Source organism: Spermophilus citellus (assembly GCF_964194105.1).
Source record: "Spermophilus citellus genome assembly, chromosome: 5".
In the NCBI taxonomy this organism is placed as follows: Eukaryota; Metazoa; Chordata; class Mammalia; order Rodentia; family Sciuridae; genus Spermophilus; species Spermophilus citellus.
In genome coordinates this window covers 124,817,983-124,842,418 of record NC_138186.1, presented here as the reverse complement: position 1 = coordinate 124,842,418, position 24,436 = coordinate 124,817,983, and the positions used below count along the sequence as shown (strand labels likewise).

At 37.7% G+C, this 24,436-nt stretch overlaps 1 protein-coding gene across 2 annotated transcripts in view; it reads right to left on the bottom strand.

Moving 5' to 3' along the window:
- The window catches only part of DCBLD1 (discoidin, CUB and LCCL domain containing 1), a 65,795-nt gene that overhangs the window by 27,269 nt on the left and 14,090 nt on the right, over window positions 1–24,436 (bottom strand). For both annotated transcript variants that reach the window (XM_081296119.1, XM_081296120.1), the window contains exon 2: window positions 11,003–11,215. In XM_081296119.1, coding sequence (XP_081152245.1) covers window positions 11,003–11,215 — 213 coding nt within the window. The remainder of the gene's footprint in view (window positions 1–11,002; window positions 11,216–24,436) is intronic.

Below are 24,436 nucleotides of genomic sequence, written 5' to 3'. Positions count from 1 at the left end.
GAAAGGAAAGATTGCAAACTTGTATTCATTTTACACAGATAAGTGTATGTTATCACACTAAGTTGTGCAATATATATGATTCCCTAGACTCAAAAATACAGTAAATACAGTAATACAGTAAAACTCTAATTTGGTTTTATCCTCCCAAAGTTATGATGGGCATGTAAATACTTCTGGAAGAAGTTCAAAGAAAGAAAAGGTAAACACACTCTCCTGTAATTACCCTTATGCCCCAGACACCAACCCCTCTCACATCTACCAAAAATGTAACTGAATCCTAGAGGGAGTGGAATACACCCTCTTTGTGTAAATGTCATGATCAAGAGTCATTTTCATGGTTTCCTCACAATTGCCACCATCACAACAGCAGGAGGGAATGATCTTGGCATGGGCATAGGAGGGAGCCCCAGCTACAGGGTGGCCTGTAGCAAAACATCCAAATTATCCCGTCTCAAGGCTTGACAGATGCAGATTCCTTAGAGACAACCTTCCAAGCATTAAAAGGGAAAAGAGATGAAAACAGAAAAATGGGACTGACTGTAAGAGAGAAAAATAATTCATGGGAAACCATTGAAAGGCCCTGGTCTGTCCTAAGCCATGTTCTCCATATTCACCAGATGGTATCTTTTCTTATGAAAGCCTTTCTCAGCCCACTCCTGCCCAAAGGATGTAAAGTCATCTACTGCATAAAAATATTCTGGTCAATGACAGACTATTTTCATTTTGGTGGCCCCATACAATAGTAATGGAGCTGGGATTCCTATTGCCTTGTGTCACTGTGGCCATTGTTAGTCAGCACAACATGGTAACATTAGCTTCCTAGGCTACTAACTGTATGAAAGTACAGAGCATACAAGCATGTGCAGTACATATGCTTGCTAATGTTAAATAATTATAGTACTGATTTATCTATTTATATTTTTATCATTATTTTGGAGTGTATTCCTTCTATTTATATATATAAAAAAGGTTTACAGTTAAAGAGTAAGCCACATGTCACCAGCAGCAGCTTCATACATCTCATGCTTACCACATCATGGGTTGCATCAAGGACCGTGTAAAGTGATGGATCTGTCCCATTTAGGTTTGCATGACGATAGTCTGATGTTTGAACAATGACAAAATTGCCTAACAGGGCATTTCTCAGAATCTATCTCTACTGCTAAGTGACAGTAGAGACAGGTCTCTTCACTGTTATGCTCTGTCTTGACTTTTAAGAAGGGTTCACACCTGTATGTAAACATTTACAAGGATAAATTTAATTGGAAATGAAAGCTTAATGATTTCTCATTTTGACCATGGGTATATTTTCTAGCCCAAGCAGCGTTACTGAATTTGCAAACCTGTCTCAATTCAAAGCCAGAATGGATTCCGGCTTTTTATAGTTCCCTCTAAAAAGAAGACTTGCATTTTCTAGGGATGTTTGCTTTACAACCAGCAGGGCCACACTACACTGGGACTTGCCATCTAACTTTTACCTTTTGTGGAATGTAACTGGCAGCCTTGGATTGTGGGAAGAACTATCAGTGACGCCAAATGCAACCATATTTTGTGGCATTTGGCATCAGACGTGAGAGACCAAGACCTAGTAGACAATGGACTGATTCCTTGGACAAAAGGAATAAAGGGCCAAGAACCCTAGGAGCTGCCTTCTTTTGAGCCCAGTAGCCCCATTCCTCTCGGGACATCCCCTGTTTGGGGCTACTGTTCCCTTAGCAGCTGAGAGGAAAACCCTTTATCTTTCCATCCATGAATAAAGAGAGCTGTCCTACAAGGAAGAATAAATTGCCTGTTCCTAGCCAAAGCCAGAATCCTCTTGATTCTCTGACAATCTCTGAAGCAATTTATAGCATTTCTCCATTCTCCATGAACTGTCTGCCCAAGTCTCTGGGCATTAGGAAGCAATGGGAGTTTGATTAAAAACTGTTCCAGGCCATTCATTCAGGTGCATGTGTGGTTTTGATCTTGAAATTGATGAAACTGTGTTATTGTTTCATCTGTGAAAGGGACATGTTTTTAAAAGTGCTATGACATCATTAGAAAAAGACAAAGAAACCTCACTCCCTCCATTACCACACTGTCAGTGGTAAGAAACCGAAACACTAAGTCAAATACCTAACTCCTGAGGGGGTTGGCATAAATTAAGAGGAACAAGAACAAAACAGCCCCCTAAAACCCCTGGTCAGTCTTACAAAGCTCCTTCTGGAGTACACAGTATTTTTCATAATAGCTAAGAAAGTGCCTGGTGGACCTCAGTGGCCTTGCCTGGGAGTATCACTGGCAGAGGCAGCTACATGGCACACCCTCAGCTGCCAGAGAAGTGGCTCTGGGCTTGGCCTGGCTTTGAGGCATGCTGATAAAACAACTTCCAGAAATGCTGAAGCTGCAAACACATTAGATTTGTGTCTATTTTCCATTTGCTTTTTCAATGCAGTCCAATAACAGGGTTTGTCCTTGCTTGCTAATTGTAGTAGAGTCATTGTGCAAAATTACAGAATTTTCAGGGCCATTTTCTTTGAAAACGAGACAAATTAGCATTAAAAAGGGATATTCCTAGACTGTGCCATTAAAACCATAGTCACGTAACAATGTAAGTGGTATCCCTAGAGAGTTTTGGTCTCTGGTTCCCAGACAAAAATCAGTGACAGATGACAGATGAACAGGCGGGTTCCTAGACAAAGGTGCAAATTTCTTTGGGGTTCAGGGGCCCAGGTCAATAGTGCCTTAGCACTGGAGCTTATTGCTGTCCCCAAAAAGATGACAGTTACTGACACAGTTTGTCTTGGGAAGTATTTGGGAAGAAGGAAAAGGAGGAGGCCAATAGCTCTTTCTTCTGGACACATACGGTCATGTTAATGAAATATTCTAGCTGATTTGACCTTTAATATGTTGAAAATTTCTTTGAAGTTTTGTTTTATCTTTAAAACTCATAATTCTAATCAATAATACGTCTGAGAGACATAAACTACTTATAAAATAGAGGCTTCTGATATATTGTTTCCCCTCTTTGGGCTTTTAAAAAATCAAGAGACATTACAATTAGATCACATTGCAGTATGTCAGATATATATCATTGTAAAAAATAATCAGAGAAATATTATGATTATGAGTCAAAACTCTTACTATTGCTTCCTGCTTTCCCCATTTCTTTTTTTTTCTAGTGCGAACATCAACAGTTGACTTCACATCATTGTACTTCTAAGTCACTGACAATGGTTAAAAAATTGAGGTTGGAGGTGGAGGTATAGGAAATGCAAGAGAACAATTCTTGAACTTCCTGATTTTCCTACAGTGCAAATCATTTAGCAGAACATGATTAATGTAACTGACTGCACGTAGGATCCTGTAGTAAAGCAATTCCTCGTCTCCCTGGCCAACCTGCCTCCTCTAAGTATTTTAACTAAAAAGCATTTTTTTTTTAAGTTTTAAATTTATACCAGTAGTCTGTGAGTGATTTCTCATAATCCCATCTTATTTTCAGGATACACCTGTGGAGAGGCCTGGAGAAGTTTCCCTTTCTTCCAGCAAGTGATAAATAAGAACTGTAATAGGGGTCTTCTAAAACACAAACCAAGGGATCAGACAGTGTGGTGCTTAAGAGTGGATTTTTTGGAGCCAAATGAGCACTTGTATCTTGCTAAGTGATCTAAGCATATTTCTTGACCTCTTTAAGCTTCAGTTTCCTTGTGTACAGTGGTTAGTAACAGGACCTGTCTCACAGGGATACTGTGAGGGTGAAATAAGTCAGGAACTCTAAAGTACTGAGCACATGGTTGAGTGTTCAGTCACAGGCACCTTCTACACTATTTCAAAGTCTTTTCCATATAATAAACGTAGACCTAAAACTTTATGGACATTGGGTCTTTTAATGCAGAAGAGATGTCTATAGATAGAGAAATCTTACTGTGAGTCTTCTTACAGTGTGAATAAATACATCTTTTCTAAAAATGCAGACTTTTATATTATGTTTGTCAAAATCAAACTACATACAACCTGATGTTGATTGAGCATCTGCAATTGTAGGGCTATGCTAAGCATTAAGCGATAATAAAAGGGTGAATAAAAGGTACTTTGTGGTTCAGGGAACCCCATATCTGGTAGAGAAGACAAAATAATTATCTCAACTGAAAATGGGTACTCTGCTGAAAGTTTAGAAAAGGTTATTGGCAAAGAAGATAGTGATTGAAATTGCCGGATATTTGAGAAGTTTCTAGGGAAGGTAGCCCTAGATTTTGGAACTTGACATATGTGTGTGTGTGTGTGTGTGTGTGTGTGTGTGTTAGAAGGAGCAGGAAAAGCAGGAGAAGGAAAAAAAAAAGAGCTCATGAGAGCAAAAACATCAACAAATGCAAAAACATACCGGGACAGGAAACTGTAAGATATATTTAGGAAGAGGCATGAAGTTAACAGTTTTAGAGATGAGGCTGGAAAGGACAGTATAGAAGAGAGAAAGAAGTGTCTTGATGTCATGCTAGAGAGCTCCTTTAGCCAGAGGAGCACAATTGACAATTTTTGAAACAAAGAAATATTACCACAATATTTAACAAGATAACCTTGGATGAAATGGAGACTGGCAAGAGGAGAGAGGAAAACCAGGAGGATTGTTCATAAAGAAATACAGGTTTAGTGCCCTTTATCTGAAATGCTCTGGGCCAGGAGTGTTTCAGATCCTGAAGCTTTTGAATTTTGGAATATTTGCCAAAATTTTACCAGCTGAACTTCCTTAACTAAAAACCCAAAGCCAACATGTTTTGAAATCCAAAGTGCTCTAAAATCCAAAACTTTTTGAATGTCATGAGTGCTTAACAAGTTTTGCATTTTAAAGCATTTTGGATATCAGATTTTTGGAGTAGGGAAGCTCAACCTGTAGATATAGAGATGTGACCTGGTACTATCAGTGAAAAAAAACTTAAAAAGCCAGGCTGATCATACTTAATGAATAGTCTTTTTTTTTTTTTTAAATTATTTTATTGTTGGTTGTTCAAAACATTACATAGTTCTTATTATACCATATTTCACAGATTGATTCAAGTGGGTTATGAACTCCCATTTTTACCCCATATACAGATTGCTGTGTCACATCAGTTACATTTCCATTGATTTACAAATTGCCTTTCTAGTGAATAGTCTTAATGAATAGGTGTTTTCTGCTCATTTCACAAAGATAAATGGAGAATATCCATATACAGAGCTAGTTCTGGCTCAGGGAACGCCTGCCATTGGCTTGGAATGATTTGAGCAAATTCTAAGGCCACTGAAACACACCAGGAGTAAAGTAGGGTATGCAGTTGCCGTTTAGTCTCTGCTTGGTGGAAGGACCAAGGAGCATCTTAAGACAAGGAATAACAATGTGCAAGATTACTGGGAGGAGGAGAGGGCGGGGGAGGAAGGACAGAGCTGATGAGGCTAACAGTTACTGAATGCTTATTCTGAGCCAGACATCATTCACACATATGCATCCATCACCCATAAGTGGTAGACACTATAATTTGCTCATTTCAAAGATGAGGAAATGAGACACAGAAAGGCTAAGTAATTTGTTCAAAGTTAAAAATATGTGGTGAGAAGTATAAAAATTTAGTCAGAAACAAAAACTCAATCCAAGCTAAAGGCCAGCCTAAACAAGGTCCTTTTGAGGTCGTAAGGGTCTATGAGAATTGGCCAGTATCTGGTTCCTCAGTATCTGGTTCCTGCTAAGACCTCTCCAGGAGTATTTCAGGATGTCAAGGAACAACCCAAACTTCATCCATAGGGAAAAGGTCAGTTTTCAGGGAACAGAGTCAATCTCTTGAAAGACCAGGAAAATGGAAATGATAGTTCCTCTGGGGTCCCCAAAGACAGTGGTGGCACAATGTACCTGTAAGTGAATTCAAATCCCTAGGTCCCTTCTGGTCAGCAAGACTGGAGATGGAACTTAGCCAGAAGGCAAGTGAAATTTTAAAGTTAAGAATAAAGATCACCTGTTGGGCACGGAGGTGCACAAGGGCTTGGGAAGCTGAGGCAGGAGGATTGCAAGTTCAAAGCCAGCATCAGCAACTTAGCAAGGCCCTAAGCAACTTGGTGAGACTCTGTCTCCAAATAAAATACAAAAAGGGCTGGGGATGTGGCTCAGTGGTTGATTACCCTTGGTACCAAAAAAAAAAAAAAAAAAAAAAAAAAAAAGAATAAAGATCACTCATATGAACTCAGTCTTTCCTCTTCAGTAAAGCAACCTTAGACATTTTATATTTAGGTGCCTGAGTTAGCACCCATTTTTTTCAAGATTTTTTTTTTTTTGGTGGTGCTGGGGATTGGACCCAGGGCCTTGTGTATGCTAGGCAAGCACTCTACCAACTGAGCTATATCCCCAGTCCCTTTTCTCCAAGATATTTTAATGTTTCATGTAGCCAACCTACTATTTTACATCATGAACATAAAAGTGGGGGGAGGGATGGTATGCGAAGCAGTACAAAAGCAGCATTCTTAAAATCCTACATCACAATTTTAAATTTAATGAATAGGTGTTTTCTGCTCATTTCACAAAGATAAATGGAGAATATCCATATGCAGAGCTAGTTCTAGCTCAGGGAACACCTGCCATTGGCGATGGTGTTGGGGGTTGAGAGAAAGGCTACTTAACTTAACTAAAGGTTACTTGTTTGAAACTTCAAACTCCACCTTTAAAAGTAAGTGTATTCAGTCTTAGAACAGATTTACTACCTTAATCAAGTTTCTGTTATTTTACATGTCCAAATAGAAGGTAAACTTGTTTCCCAAAATTATGTTCCAAAAACAAACATCACCTTATTATATATGAGTCCTGTTGAAGTCTCATAATGATCTATTTGAAGAACAAAGAAACAACCATTCAGGAAGATGTTTGAGCTTGACAGAACCTAAAATCAATACAATTTTGAATGTGCAAAAAGAGTCCACCTGACAAGATAGTAAAAAGGAAAACAAGAAAATTTAATGCAGATTTAGTTCTCATTTTGTGGGGCAGGGATCTATGACCTCACAATTTTCAATGGAAATTGGAAATTGTTATAATATTATGCTAGCCAAGAATGTATCATTTGAATTTAATCATAAGGGCACATCAAACAAACCTAAATTGATAGATACTCTATAAACTAACTGGTCAGCACTCTTTAAACCATAAAGACAGACTGAGTAACTATTCTAGATTAAAGGAGACTGAGAAGCATGGCAAATAAATGCTTTGTAATCCTGAATTGAATCCTAGACCAAAAAAGGGACATTAGTGTTTCTTTTGAAGGAAATCTCAGTTAAACTGAGAAGCATGGCAAATAAATGCTTTGTAATCCTGAATTGGATCCTAGACTAAAAAAGGGACATTAGTGTTTCTTTTGAAGAAAATCTCAGTTAGTTTGGTCTCTTAAATAAAAACCTACAGTTCCCTTGGTACTAGGAAAGACAATGTTTACTAAGCAAAGTATAATACTTCTTAAAGACTTTTTTTTTTGGCTAAGATAACAGCACACACAATCTTGAAAAAACTTATCCAAAGAAGAGGAAATGGAGACACAGAAATTAAATTTTTATTGAAATGTGAAATTAATTTTTATTGAAAAGTGAAATTAATGTTTATAATATCTCAATAACTTATTTTTTCTATAAAAATCTTAACATATTTTCTAAAATGAAGTTGATACATTTAACATTATAAATTTTTCTGTCTTTTGAGTGTTTCAAGGGTATTTTGAAGAGAGAGTTTCTTCACTCAGCCATAGACATAAAAATACATTCTTGGGCTGGGGTTGTGGCTCAGTGGTAGAACACTCACCTAGCATGTGGGAGGCGCTGGGTTCAATCCTCAGCACCACATAATAAATAAATAAAATGAAGTTATTATGTCAACTACAACTAAAATATACATAAAAATATATGCTTTCTACGGATACTGGAATCTGAAAGATAAGCTACAGTTGTAATATACATAACAAAGAGAGTAATATTATCTTCTAGCCTGTATCAGACCTTTTAACACTGATGAGATCAAGTGCACTGTGAAAGCTGTTGTGGCTTTGACACTTATTTACAGTTCATTTTGTTACCAAGAATGTGGATCTTAAAAATGCCCAAAGTATATGAAACAAACATTTCAAAACAATATTGACATGGGGATGAACTTTTAAAAATTAACTGCACAGTGATAAAACTGTATAGCTGCAGCACATTCACAATGATTAATGTAATCACATTCCAAGTATGTCCACTCTTGGCGGAGCTCATAAACACTAATGCCAGAAAACATTCTTTTTCAAAACATTAACTCTGCATTCAAAATTCTGACAGCTATGAGTCTTAAAATACCTTGGCAGTGGGTTTTAACAATTAGTTGGTTAATGAAAATTATCGAGCTGGATAAACTAAAATTAATCAGCTGCTCAGCCCTATATATACAACTGCTAGAGCTGCCATATATCAAAATTTGAGAGGCTATTCCAGAATGTACTGCTGTAACTCAGGGGGCATCCCCTCCACTGCTGGCCCAGGCTATACAGCTATGGATGTCTGGAATCCCGTGCTGGCCACAGGGCCACACATCTGCAGTCATGCTGATCTTGTGAAACCCTCCCTCTCCAATGTAGAGGTGCCTCCCATCCTTCTACCATCCTACCCTCCCAGGGAGCTGGGCAGCTGCCACACAGGACCCACAGAAAGACAAAGCACTTCTGCTTCCACCCCCTTCTGCATTCCTTAGGGCAATTCAAACTGACCAAGGGACTATTTAACTCAGTTAAAATAGATGTCTGGTTAGTGTTTTTGGTAAAAGAAAACCTTAAAAATAGCCACAAAAGAGAGAATTCTGAGTACCACTAAACATTTTATCTTGAGAACACTCCCAACTAAGAAAATTACTTCCTCCTTGTGATTTAGGCAAAATTGCTACATAACATAATAATGGGCTGGCCTACCTTGGAAGGTAATAATTCAATGGCTTTCTTTGGGTGGTAGAACTGGGAGATGGGAGCAAAGTCTTAGAGCCACAAAGACAAAGAAATCAATCTTTCTTTTAGCCTTTAGTTTAGCTAGCTAGCCATATGGTCCTGGGCATGTTACCTAATCTCTTTGTGCCTCAGTTTATCTGTAGAAAGAAATTAATAATATTTACCTGAGGATGGATGTGGGGGATTCTAGAAGATATATAAAAGGGTCAAGTGTGTGCCAAGCAGCATAATAAGGACTGAGTATGTTTATTTCCTTGATCATATACTCTATTTTTAAAAGACAAATATAACTTTATACAGAAAAACTTTAAAGAGAAATAAAAAATTTAGTTGGCTTTACTGCTACAAATGAATTGCAATTCCTAGTGAAAAGTGTGTCTTGAAAACTCAAGAATCTAGAAATGCGGAGTGCAGCACCCTGAAGCCAAGCTCACCTACACAACTACAGAAGTAGTTAATCTCATTCTTTTCCTCCTTTTTGTATATTTGGGAATACACATCAAAGTTGATGGAGAGACTTCCTGGTGTGGGAAGCTGCATTTATTTTCCAAGTCCTGCTTTGGAAGGATTTGCTCCCCTCTGTACTGCTGCCACCTCACCAAGGCAACAGGGATGAGCCTCCACTGCTCTGTCAGCAGGTGGAATTACCTGCTCATTTATTTTCCAGGCAAGGAGATGCTTCTCCAAAGAGGCCAGTGTAGGAAAGTCATGTTTGGTCCTGCAGCAGCTGTCTCATATTTTACACTGAAGCTCTGACCCTCCCTCCCTCCGTGGCATCTGAAGGGAATCCCTGGCTAAGGAATTCCCTGGCAAGTGCCTCCCTGAGCCAGTTCACTTTAGATTATCAGAGGTTACTGAATTATCATTGTCCCCAGGGGACTTCAACATTCCCACAAGTGTCATTTTTCACATTTGTGCCAAACTCCTGTTAAAAAGTTACAACCAATTGTACGAAACCACCACCTTGACTCTGTCAGAATAATTCAACCATCATTAAAATAGGCATAATATTCCAAAAGATTAAAAAAAAAACTTAGATGTTTATACCTTTGTGGGCTAGACAAGTTTAGACTTCTGAGTTGTCTTGGGGCTGGACTGGGTTTCTAGACTGTGAGGGAGGCACTAAGAGCAAGGAAACTACTGGGCAAAAGGATGGAGATAGGTGAACAGTTGAGTGTGTTTGAGAAACTACCTATAGAGCTAATGGGTGACAGATTGGAGTTGAACGAATACAGAATTTTAAAAATATTCCTAAATGCAGAAGAACCTATATATAGAATTTTGTCTTTGTTTTCCAGTTGTCTAACTCCAAACCATCTTCTGGAGCTTAGGATTAAAGGTACTGCTGTTACTTGTAATTTCACACTCTGATACACTTACACCACATCTGGAAGCACAAAAAGCTAAATTTCAACAGTTACTTAGGAAAGTATCTTTTGCACTTTCTGTTCCCTTTCCCAGAAAACTCCTGTGGAGTTCATTCCTTCACTTCATTCAAAACTCTGCTCAAATGTCCTCTTATTGGAGTGACCTTCGTGACCATGCCTTCTGATGTAGAACAGACAGGCTCAACATCACCATGGGATGCCTTATTTTTCTTACTCCCTGTTTTTCTTTCTCACCACCTGTCATATTATAGATGCTTTTATTTATTTCCTTCCTTCCTTTAGCTGCAAGTATAAGCTTCATGAGAGGAACTTTATTTTTAACTGCTACATTTCATTTCTTTACAGTGTCTGAAACACATGGTCACTATTTGATAAACATTGGTAAAATGAATGAATGAACTGTAGACATTTTAGCCAAATGTCACACATCTCCAATTCTCTTTCCAGCAAGACTGAAACTCAAATGAAGCTTCTGAGATACTTCTGGATGTCCACTGTTGTTTGAGCTTATGAGCAAATACATCCATCTAACTTATCCTAAGAGTTTACTAAAAGCAAGTTTCTCTTTGTATCTTCCCAGGCCGTGATATTAATTAGCACATCATATTCCCTTCTCCCCAAATGTTCCATGCTCACAGAACACCAAGTCTGTTTTCTTACCATACTGATCTGAAGAACTGGTGAAGAGAAGATAGTCAGAAGCACAGGTCTGGGATTCGATATCCAAATCTCCCAACCTCAGAATTAGCCTCTTCCCTTTTGGGACTGTGATAGTCTTTTCGCAAACAGTGTGATTGGGGTAAGTTCCTGGATAATTCTTAGATGTCATTGTTCCACTATCCTGATAGGTCACTATGTGCCCACAGCCATCACCTGATAAAGAAAAAAAGATAAAAGACATAAATGCAATTAATTCTGAGAACTGGCAGAAACCAGTACAATTTTATTCCTTTATTTTTCTGAGAGAAGAAAAAGCTAATCAATGAAGATTGAATTATTAAACAGTATTTATCATTTTAGGTTATTTCATTTCTTGCTTCTCAGTTTAGTCTTCTGAACACTGATGATCAAAATGTTTCATACAGTGTATTAGAATGGAAAGCTATTTTTTTCCTTATCACATATCTACCCATCTGAATTTGTCCAGTAGGCCCTTGACATTGACTCATTTGTTAAGACACTCCAAAAACCAATGTCATAAAATAATTTGAAGCAGAAAAAAAAGTTACTCATCTCAGACACTTGTGCTGATAAATGAAATATTATATATATGTGATGCCCCTGGTAGAATCCCAGGCTTACACCGAGAGGACTTGGTTTAGGTGCAAGTCTCTTAGCTGGAGAGTGAGCCTACTGGTCATTTCATATTTATATTTTATTTAACGACAGTCACAGATTTGAATGTTCCTGATAGACTCAGTATGTATCCTTAGAAAACATTAAGAATCTACTTGCTACATTCTAGACACACATTGACTATTGGAGACCCAAAAATAGCATAAGCTACCCCATGGACTCGAGTAAAATGGATGATAGTCATGTATTTGAATAACTAATTTTAGGTGCCATGCACTCTACCAAGGGATCAATCAAAATGCCTAAGGGGACAAAGAAGAAAAAAGCAAGATAGACTCTGTTTCTGTGAATTATTAGTATTTCACTAAAACAAGAATTATTTTAAGACTTTCTGAATAAGGAAGTCCATCAATTAACCAACAAGTTGTTCCAGTTGATTAGTGATCGAGTTAAATCGCACAAATAATCTAATGACATGTACAACCCATTGGGCTGAAAACATCCAGATTACAAAAAGCCTGCGGCTAGTGTGGTTTCACAATAACAGAGGAAGAATTTCTGACCTCAGCAGGAGTGAGGGAAAGTAGAAATCTGTTGAAGAAGGATCTCTTTAAGGTAGTGCAAGAAGGTCTCTCCATGCAAAGATCTGCCACAAAGAAGCCATAACTGGGAATCTGAAGGACCCAAAGAATCTCATTTCGCCCTGCCTCTTCCCTAGCTAGAGGAGGTCCCAGTTGGAGTTTTCCACCATTCCATTTCCTTCTTACTGAGGCTTCTAGCCCAAAGGGTAAACAGGACAAATAGTCAAAACAGCTATACAACTCCAGAATCTATCTGAACTCAGGAGTCAAGCTGAGGAAGAGGATTCACCCTTTATCTAGAAACTTGGACAAAGATTCACCCATTATCCAGAAACTTGGACAAGGTTCTTGGCAGCTCCTGGATGGGGGAAGCAGAGTTGGTTCTAATGGAATGCCAGGAGAAAATACTGGAGAGACAGCTAAGATAAAACTACCATGAAATCTTGAGATCTAAAGAAGTAGTTGTGAAAGTTACATGGTAGGCAATAAAGACCTACAGAATTTTCTCAATAGGGAGTTAAGGACAGGGTATTAGAAAAAAATGATCAATTGGTTGGATAATACTCCAGGAACTAGAAAGGAGAGATAATTTTATTAGAAAAGCAGCAGGACTGAGAGTGGGCAAGGTGGGGAGGAAAGGAAAGAAAAATGGGAAATTCACAGACAAAATCAAGTCTCAAGCTTGGGCTGGTTATATAGAGAAAGACAAGAGGAAAAAAAATCCAAGTTTTGAGTGAAGAAAAATGATTGGAGCACTGATGCTAATACAGAAAAGAATTCCAGAAAGGAATCAGGTCTGGGGCAAAGGTTGTAAGCTTGGTTGTAAAGTTTAAAGTGACAACCAAATTCCCTGGGCTCTTGGGCAGTTGTCAGTAAGCACAAAATTGTTGAGACTTAAATGAATATTACACTAGAGAGAGGCATATTGTGTAGAAGCACATAGTGCATAGATCATTGATTTAAATTTTGAATTATTTTCCTTCCTTTAAAAGCTTTAATAATAAGTCAGGTGCAGTGATGTATGCCTGTAATCCCAGTTGGAATCACAAGTTCAAGGCCAGCCTTGGCCACTTAATGAGACTCTGTCTCAAAATAAAGAACAATGAAAAGGGCTGGGGATGTAAATTGGTGGTAGAGCATCTTTGGGCTCAATCCCCAGTATCCAACAAACAGACAACGCCAAAAACCAAAGAAATTGCACTGACAGTTTCTCTTGGAAACTGGAAGACATGACAATCACATTCTCACAGTGCTAGTGAGATGGTGGCTGCCCCTTTAAAGGAAACAAACTGGATCTGGTAGTTCCCCACTGGATCCTTGTCACTTGCCCCACCACCACTATAGGACTGATTTTTGAGCACACTGAGAAAACAATCCTGGGGTAACTAGTGTACAAACAACTGTGCACATAAACATACACATAACTTCTCCAAGCCACCAAGATAGAGCCTGGCCAAACATTTGAACACCTTTTTCCTATTAGAATTCTCCTCAATAAAAGAAGAAAAAGAAAACTTTTTAAAAGATACACAAGCTAATATAAAATGAGTAGCAATTATGTGACTCAAACTGTGTGAGGTTCTTGTATTCTAAATTTTATTTTTTAAAGGGTGACATGTCACAACAAAGGAACACCCCAGGGTATCATTTTCATTCAATCCTATAATTCTACTTCTTTCCAACAACTTCTATTCTAAAACCCAAGAGGAAGCTTGTCACCCAGAGAGGCTGGCAGGATGAAGGAAGGTTTGTCTTTGACATCCCCATCCTTAACATCCCTATCCTTTGCCTGGGGACTTGGAGCTCCTTGGGAAAATTCCACTTTTCCATTAACTATCAGACTAAAACCCTATGAGTCTTTGTTCTGCCAAAAAACTGAATTTAAAAGTAATAAGAGTCCCAATTTATTAAAAGGAAAACTGTCATCAAAAATGGAAGTTTCACTCTTGTTCATGGAATTAGACCATGGAGTTTCCTGTGACAAGCTTTAATGCAATATAGTTAAATGTGGGTCTTACTGCATCAGGAATTTTCATCCAGTTTTTCTTCTAATGATGTCCCAGGACTGGATAGAATATGCCAAATGAGAAAATGAAAAGTAGGGAGAGAAAATGTCTACCGTTTCATGTTCTGAATAAGACACATGTAAATGAAAAAACAAGAGAAGCACTGTTTCCATGATATGATCCTGACACTCAGGCAGCCTAAATCTCACAGTTAGACTCTTTAATTCAGAATCATGGACAAGGGAGTAGACGATATTTAAGAATCCATCAGCTCAAGTTCCTTATTTTGTACATCAATGTGAACATTCTGGTTGTGATATTGTAGTATGGTTTGCAAGATGTTACCATTTGGGAAAACTAGAAAAAGTGTATACGACATCTTTCTGTGTTAGTTCTTATAACTATATGTGATCTATAATTATCTCAAAATAAAAAATATAACATGCTGAAAAAAATCTGGTTAAAAATTAAATGTTAAAAAAAATCAGAGCTGGGCACAGTGGCACATGCCTGAATTTCTGCCACTTGGGAGGCTATGGCAGGAAGATGGCAAGTTCGAACCTCATCAACTTAATGAGACCCTGTCTGAAAACAAAAAGTTAAAAACAGGGCTGGGGGTGTAGCTTAGTAGGATAGGGCCTATAGAACTTAATTTTTTTTTTTGTCAGTCCACTTAAGTTTGGCTGGTAGAGGTAAAAGTGAGGGGACTTTTAATTTCTATTTTAATACTTTACTATTTGAGCTTCTTGTTATCCTGTGTTTCTTCTATTTAAGTTGCTTTCATTAAATGAAGCATTTATACAAATTTGTATTGAAGAGATCTTTTTGAAATGAGAACCAATAAAGGAGGCAAATTTTATTCTAAAACCTCTATATACCAAATCCATTATCCCAGTTCCTTTCATTTGTCTAAGGAGCATGAAGCCCTGTGTCTGAAGAGGGCTCACAATACATGTTCCAGTTCAGAAATGAGAAAACAAAAGATAGATTGACTTTCTTTAAAGCTGGTGGGTTTTTCAAACATTTTAGTCTCACTGCTGTATTTGACTGAACAACACTTGTGTTTTTGTGTTAAATCTTGAAAAACACCTGAATTTCTGCCCTATCATACCATCCCTTTTGATATTTTTACAACATTCTTCCATTAAAAGGGATAGCTCCTAGTGAGATGTAACTGTCTCTGGCAATCTTATCCATAGATAATAAAACTATTTGGTAGAAGGTTGAACAACTTGAAAAATGGAGGGATGACACTTGCTATCATCTAAACTCACAGCCAGATCTCAGCATGACAACATGTGAGGAGACATATTATGTGTCTCCCTGGAGGATAAAATATACATCAATACCTATGAAGCACTCCTGCCCAAAAGCAAAACATGTGAATCAACAATAATTGATCTTGAACATGGCGGCGGGCGCAGAGAGATCAAGTCTCTGACTTCTTCAGCTGTGCAGGCATAGGGAGTCGTAAATAACCTAAATATGTTTGCTCGGGATCACTAGGCAATGCTGAGCTGACGTGGATCTGGGGCGAACAGTCTGGGCCTCTCAGAACACACACTGAGCCCGGATCGGCTGAATTCGAGCTCCCGTTCGCCTGCTTCCTGCAGACAAACAGCTGTGACCCAGCACTAATCCATCCGGCTGAAACAGCTGGTCAGCCCTTCTCATTCTACAGAGGTAAATGCCTACTGAGCCTTCATAGATAGTGGCCACAGGTTTGAAACGGGGCTTGGGAGAGACAGTAAGGACCCACCCGTTGCATTGGTCACCCGGCAAAGGGAAACGAACTGTCGCCATTTGCAAGAGATACCACCATGGCAGAGAACTGACGTCATCAGACTGCGGCGGAGGAGATAATTTCATTGAAACCTGTGGCTACAGGTGTGTAATTCCCTAGCCTTCCCTCTCCACACATCAGGGAAACCTTAAGGGCCCCTCCCAGCTCTCCCGTGAGCACGATAGCCAGACCGAGGGAATCAGAGGTGGCGCGGAACCCACGGCGCGCGGGACTACCGCTCCCACCAGTGCTGACAGCTGAGGTCTCTTGCACCAGCTACCGGGGGCGTGGCTACCGGAGGGCAAGTAAAATTCGCTGAGGATTCTCAGCCCCAAGCTCTACAAACTTAGGGTCTGAGGGAATGGCAAACTGGGAGAGTGTGCCCAGTCGTTCATGAAAACAGGGCTCCTGGGAGCAGCAGACCTGGCGTGTAGACAGTATTGTGGTGAGCAGCACCCGTGAGAGGGGCCTGGCTAGAGGAAAAGTGGGAAGTGACTAGACACAAGAGGAGGCCCTAGGCACTCAGGATTGGAGACTCGCCCAGTCTGGGAGGAGGAGCTGCTGCACAGTGATTGGTTCCCGCGTATTGACAGGAGAAGCTTGGCCTGGTGGGCACAGCACCACCTACTGGAAGAGAAGTTAATCAAACTCTAAGACTGCATTTATTAGGTTTCTTTTTTCTTTTTTCTTTTCTCGTTTTTTTTTGATTTGGGTTTTTCTTTCATTTTCATTTATCTTTCTTGTTGTTTTTTCAATTTTTTTTATAATTTTTTTAAAATTTTTTTTCTTCTAATTTTAATTTTTTTTATTATTTAAAAAATTTTTTTTTCTTTTTTTATTTCCTATTTTTTTCTTCTTTTGTCTTTTCATTTCTTTTAAATTATCTTATCCCCCCTTCCTTGAATTCTACCTGCTTACTCTCATTCTCTTTAGTGACTTCTTCCCTTCCCTTCTAACACCTTTCCTCCCAAGCATCTAATAAATTTATAGGAGTAAACAGTAACTCAGCAGTCAAACAGAACAAGAAGTAACATGAGCAGCTTCAAAAAGCAAGGAAGAAAAGGAGTACAAACAATGCAGGACAGCCTAAATATTCAGGAGGATCTAGAGTCATCAGAAAAATGGTCATATAAAGAACTCAAGGAACACCTTAGACAGATGGAATGGAACCTTAAAGAGGATACAAGACAGCAAATTCAAGCAGCGAAAGAACACATTGAGAATGAATTCCATAAACAGATAAAAGAAGAAGTTAAGCATCTTTATCAGGAGATAGAGATTATAAAAAATAATCAAACAATAATTCTAGAAATGAAGGAAACGATAAACCAAATTAAAAACTCAATTGAGAGTATCACTAACAGAGTGGAGCAAGTAGAAGCCAGAACGTCAGATAATGAAGCAAAATATATCATCTTGAAAAGAGTCTAGCCAACTCAGAAAGGCTGGTAAAAAATCACGAGAAAAACATCCAAGAGTTATGGGATAACATAAAAAAACCAAACTTACGAGTCATCGGGATAGAAGAAGGTACAGAGATTCAAACCAAGGGAATGAGTAACCTGCTGAATGAAATAATTACAGAAAACTTTCCAGAAATAAAAAAGGAAACAGATATACAAATTGAAGATGCATACAGGACACTGAGCACACAAAATCACAGTAGACCAACGCCAAGACACATTGTTATGAAGATATCCAATATACAGAACAAAGAGAAAATATTAAAAGCTACAAGAGAAAGGAGACAGATTACATTCAGGGGTAAACCAATAAGGTTAACAACGGATTTTTCATCACAGATGCTGAAAGCAAGAAGGTCATGGAACAATGTATTTCAAACACTGAAAGACAATGGATGCCAACCAAGAATTCTGTATCCAGCAAAATTAAGCTTCAGGTATGACAACGAAATAAAAATCTTTCATGATAAACAAAAGTTAAAAGAATTTGCAGCCAGAAAACCAGCATTGCAAAGCATTTTGAGCAAAACACTACACGAGGAAGAAATGAAAAACAATAACCAAAACCATCAGTAGGAAGTGCCTCGGTAAAGACAGAGGGCGAGGGGAAAGATAATCATGGAGAAACAAACTAATTTTTTTTAAAAAAGGATAAATAATCAAACATGGATGGAAGTACAAACCATATATCAATAGTAACTCTGAATGTTAATGGCTTAAACTCTCCAATAAAGCGACATAGGCTGGTATCATGGATTAAAAAAAACAAATCCAACAATATGCTGCCTCCAGGAGGCACATCTGATTGGAAAAGACATACACAGGCTGAAGGTGAAAGGATGGGAAAAAATATACCATGCACACGGTCCTCGTAAGCAAGCAGGGGTGGCCATCCTCATATCGAATAAAATCGACTTCAAGACTAAGTTAATCAAAAGGGATAAAGAAGGACATTATATACTGTTAAAAGGAACCATTCACCAACAAGACATAACAATTATCAATATTTATGCACCAAATAATGGTGCTGCGACATTCATAAAACAAATTCTCCTCAAGTTCAAGAATCAAATAGACCACAACACAATAATCATGGGTGACTTCAACACACCTCTCTCACCATTGGACAGATCCTCCAAACAAAAGTTGAATAAAGAAACTATAGAACTCAATATCACAATCAATAACCTAGACTTAACTGACATATATAGAATATATCAACCATCATCAAATGGATATACTTTTTTCTCAGCAGCACATGGATCCTTCTCAAAAATAGACCATATATTATGCCATAGGGCAACCCTCAGTAAATATAAAGGGGTGGAGATAATACCTTGCATTTTATCTGATCATAATGGAATGAAACTGGAAATCAATGATAAAAGAAGGAAGGAAAAATCCTACATCACATGGAAAATGAACAATATGTTACTGAATGATCAATGGGTTACAGAAGACATAAAGGAGGAAATCAAAAAATTCTTAGAGATAAATGAAAATACAGACACAACGTACCGGAATCTATGGGACACAATGAAAGCAGTTTTAAGAGGAAAATTCATCGCCTGGTGGTCATTCCTCAAAAAAAGAAAAAACCAACAAATAAATGAGCTCACACTTCATCTCAAAGCCCTAGAAAAGGAAGAGCAAAACAACAGCAAATGTAGCAGAAGGCAAGAAATAATTAAAATCAGAGCGGAAATCAATGAAATTGAAACAAAAGAAACTATTGAAAAAATTAACAAAACTAAAAGTTGGTTCTTCGAAAAAATAAATAAGATCGACAGACCTTTAGCCATGCTAACAAAGAGAAGAAGAGAGAGAACTCAAATTACTAACACACGGGATGAAAAAGGCAATATCACAACAGATGCTACAGAAATACAGAAGACAATTAGAAATTATTTTGAAAACCTATATTCCAATAAAATAGAAGATAGTGAAGACATCGATAAATTTCTTAAGTCATATGATTTGCCAGACTGAGTCAGAAGGATACACACAATTTGAACAGACCAATATCAATGGATGAAATTGAAGAAGCCATCAAAAGACTACCAACCAAGAAAAGCCCAGGACCGGATGGGTATACAGCGGAGTTTTACAAAACCTTTAAAGAAGAATTAATACCAATACTTTTCAAGTTATTTCAGGAAATAGAAAAAGAGGGAGCTCTTCCAAATTCATTCTATGAGGCCAACATCACCCTGATTCCGAAACCAGACAAAGACACCTCAAAGAAAGAAAACTACAGACCAATATCTCTAATGAACCTAGATGCAAAAATCCTCAATAAAATTCTGGCGAATCGAATACAAAAACACATCAAAAAAATTGTGCACCATGATCAAGTAGGATTCATCCCTGGGATGCAAGGATAGTTCAATATACAGAAATCAATAAATGTTATTCACCACATCAATAGACTCAAAGATAAGAACCATATAATCATCTCGATAGATGCAGAGAAAGCATTCGACAAAGTACAGCATCCCTTTATGTTCAAAACATTAGAAAAACTAGGGATAACAGGAACTTACCTTGACATTGTAAAAGCTATCTATGCTAAGCCTCAGGCTAGGATCATTCTGAATGGACAAAAGTTAAAGGCATTCCCTCTAAAATCCGGAACAAGACAGGGATGCCCTCTATCACCACTTCTATTCAATATAGTTCTCGAAACACTGGCCAGAGCAATTAGACAGACGAAAGAAATTAAAGGCATAAAAATTGGAAAAGAAGAACTTAAATTATCACTATTTGCAGATGACATGATTCTATACCTAGAAGACCCAAAAGGGTCTACAAAGAAACTACTAGAACTAATAAATGAATTCAGCAAAGTGGCAGGATATAAAATCAACACACATAAATCAAAGGCATTTCTGTATATCAGCGACAAAACTTCTTAAACGGAAATGAGGAAAAACACTCCATTCACAATATCCTCCAAAAAAATAAAATACTTGGGAATCAACCTAACAAAAGAGGTGAAAGATTTATACAATGAAAACTACAGAACCCTAAAGAGAGAAGTAGAAGAAGATCTTAGAAGATGGAAAAATATACCCTGTTCATGGATAGGCAGAACTAACATCATCAAAATGGCGATATTACCAAAAGTTCTCTATAGGTTTAATGCAATGCCAATCAAAATCCCAACGGCATTTCTTGTAGAAATAGAGAAAGCAATCATGAAATTCATATGGAAAAATAAAAGACCCAGAATAGCAAAAGCAATTCTAAACAGGAAGTGTGAATCAGGCGGTATAGCAGTACCAGATTTCAAACTATATTACAGAGCAATAGTGACAAAAACAGCATGGTACTGGTACCAAAACAGGCGGGTGGACCAATGGTATAGAATAGAGGACACAGAGACTAATCCACAAAGTTACAACTATCTTATATTTGATAAAGGGGCTAAAAGCATGCAATGGAGGAAGGATAGCATCTTCAACAAATGGTGTTGGGAAAACTGGAAATCCATATGCAACAAAATGAAACTGAATCCCTTTGTCTCGCCATGCACAAAAGTTAACTCAAAATGGATCAAGGAGCTTGATATCAAATCAGAGACTCTGCGTCTGATAGAAGAAAAAGTTGGTTCTGATCTACATATTGTGGGGTCGGGCTCCAAATTCCTTAATAGGACACCCATAGTACAAGAGTTAATAACAAGAATCAACAAATGGGACTTACTTAAACTAAAAAGTTTTTTCTCAGCAAAAGAAACAATAAGAGAGGTAAATAGGGAGCCTACATCCTGGGAACAAATTTTTACTCCTCACACTTCAGATAGAGCCCTAATATCCAGAGTATACAAAGAACTCAAAAAATTAGACAATAAGATAACAAATAACCCAATCAACAAATGGGCCAAGGACCTGAACAGACACTTCTCAGAGGAGGATATACAATCAATCAACAAGTATATGAAAAAATGCTCACCATCTCTAGCAGTCAGAGAAATGCAAATCAAAACCACTTTAAGATACCATCTCATTCCAGTAAGATTGGCAGCCACTATGAAGTCAAACAACAACAAGTGCTGGCGAGGATGTGGAGAAAAGGGTACACTTGTACATTGCTGGTGGGACTGCACATTGGTGCGGCCAATTTGGAAAGCAGTTTGGAGATTCCTGGGAAAGATGGGAATGGAACCACCATTTGACCCAGCTATTGCCCTTCTCGGACTATTCCCTGAAGACCTTAAAAGAGCATGCTACAGGGATACTGCCACATCGATGTTCATAGCAGCACAATTCACAATAGCTAGACTGTGGAACCAACCCAGATGCCCTTCAATAGATGAATGGATAAAAAAAATGTGGCATCTATACACAATGGAGTACTATGCAGCAATAAGAAATGACAAAATCATAGAATTTGCAGGGAAATGGATGGCACTAGAGCAGATTATGCTTAGTGAAGCTAGCCAATCCCTAAAAAACAAACTCCAAATGTCTTCTTTGATATAATGAGAGCAACTATGAACAGAGCAGGGAGGAAGAGTAGGAAGAAAAGATTAACATTAAACAGAGACATGAGATGGGAGGGAAAGGGAGAGAAAAGGGAAATTGCATGGAAAGGAAGGGAGACCCTCATTGCTATACAAAATTACGTATAAGAGGTTGTAAGGGGAATGGGAAAATAAACAAGGAGAGAAATGAATTACAGTAGATGGGGTAGAGAGAGAAGATGGGAGGGGAGGGGAGGGGGGATAGTAGGGGATAGGAAAGGTAGCAGAATACAACAATTACTAATAGGGCATTATGTAAAATTGTGGATGTGTAACCGACGTGATTCTGCAATCTGCATTTGGGGTAAAATTGGGGGTTCATAACCCACTTCAATCTAATGTATGAAATATGATATGTCAAGAGCTTTGTAATGTTGTGAACAACTAATAAAAAAAAGTAACTGAAGAAAAAAAAATAAATAAAAAATAAAAAAAAAATAATAAAATACAGATAGGGCTGGGATGTGGCTTAGTGGTCAAGTGCTTCTGAGTTCAATTTTTGGTACTAAAAAAAAAAGTCTCAGAAATGGACCCAAAATAACAAAATCAAAAAAAAAAAAAAACCAAAAAACCAATAATTGATCTTGAATCTCATCGGTTATTTTCCAGTCTACAGGAAACACAAGGGATAGAAGCACAAATTTATTGATTCCAAGAAGATGCCATTAAAGCCAGGCATGGGACCACAAGTCTCTAATCCCAGTTACTAGGGAGGCTGAGGCAGAAGAAATGCAAGTGTGAGGCCAGTCTGGGCAACTCAGTGAGATTCTGTCTAAATAAACAAATAAGCAAATAAGCCATTAGTTGAATCCAGGCTGTAGACATTCTGGGTGCAATTGACATTGTTTTCACCATATTGAATTATATAAAGAAACACACTTATCAAAGTGTTAATTTTAGATTAAAGGAGATTAAAGAGCCACAATAACCAAATGAACCTTGTTTGAGTCCTAACTTGAAAAACTAACTTTATAAAACCTTTAAAAAGAGAATTGGCATATTAAAGAATAAAATATCAGGAATAATAATTAATTTTATTAGTTGTGACAAGAGTATTGAGGTTATGTTAGAAAATGTCATTTTAACAGATGTCTACTGAGTTATATAGGGCTGAAATGACATGAGTACTGGGATTTGCCTTAAAATACTTAGCAAAAAAGGAGGACAGTATAAATTATAAGATATGAGGACATGTTGATGGTTGCTGTAGCTGCATGGTGAGTAGCCACAGTGCTAAAAGAAATAATTTAAAAGTAATAAAAGTCAGTTTTTAAAAGAAAAAAATAAAGCCATAGTTTTATGCTTAAGTTTCGTGCAGTGTAGGGAGGAAGACTGGTGGACATAAAGCGGAAGTGATGCTGTTGTGCATAGTGACAGCTGGATTAAACTGCCACCTACCTACCTAACATCAAAAGGTGGGGGAATTGGGGGAGAGAAGAGGAAAGGAGGAAGTTTCGCCATAGGGAATTGTCTGCTCTTCAAAAGCAACTACTACACAATGTTTATCTTTTCCTTTCTTTGAACTATAATTTAATTGCCAAAACACATGGTGACTAAACTATGTATCATTTCCTCCTTGCCCAGACTGAAAGCTCTCCACTTCAGAATATTTCAAGGGTGGTCCCTCCCTCCATGATGGGCCTGCATTCTGGCATTTGCTGAGGGTAGATGGTCTTCGAGTTGAAGCAACCACCTACAACTCACAAAAATAAAACTGGATGTATAAAATTTAGGTTTTAGAAAAAGCTGTAAGTTCTCATAAATATTTTACAACTCTCAAAGTGATCTGTACACAGAGTTAAGTATTTTATTTCTGAACATTTGGAAGCAATTTAATTAGAAAAGAACAAACTATAATATCGCCAAGCAATGTGATATTAAGAAAATCATCATGTTTTGGAAGAATATTAAAATTTAAAACAATATATAATACATGCATGGATATGTAATAAAAGTGCTTAATTAATAAATACTTTATTTCTATGGTATGAGTTTAAAGGCAATTTTCATCTTATTACTTTTATTTTCTAAATTTTCTATAATATGAATCCATCTAAATCAGAAAAAAATAATATTATTAAAAACACCAAATTCATCAAATGCTCTTTGTAGCAATTAAAGCTACTTTCAGCATTAGTCTTATAATACAGACAGGAAAGAGGCTCCATAAACCAGGATGCTTAAACTGTCATTAAAAATGCATGCAACAAACAGCTCAGAATTTAGGATAATGGTAGTTTTTACTTCAAGGAGCCCATGGTCATGAGAGACATATTCACAAATAATTCTCAAGAGTAAAGTGGCAGGCACAAAGCCAGAGATATGGACTCAACATATATTCTCCAAATAGCGGATATGCCTCTACCTATTAGCTTTTAATATCAGTAATTCAGGAGGTATGGGTATATAAACTATTTTCTAAATAAGCTTAAAATGAACC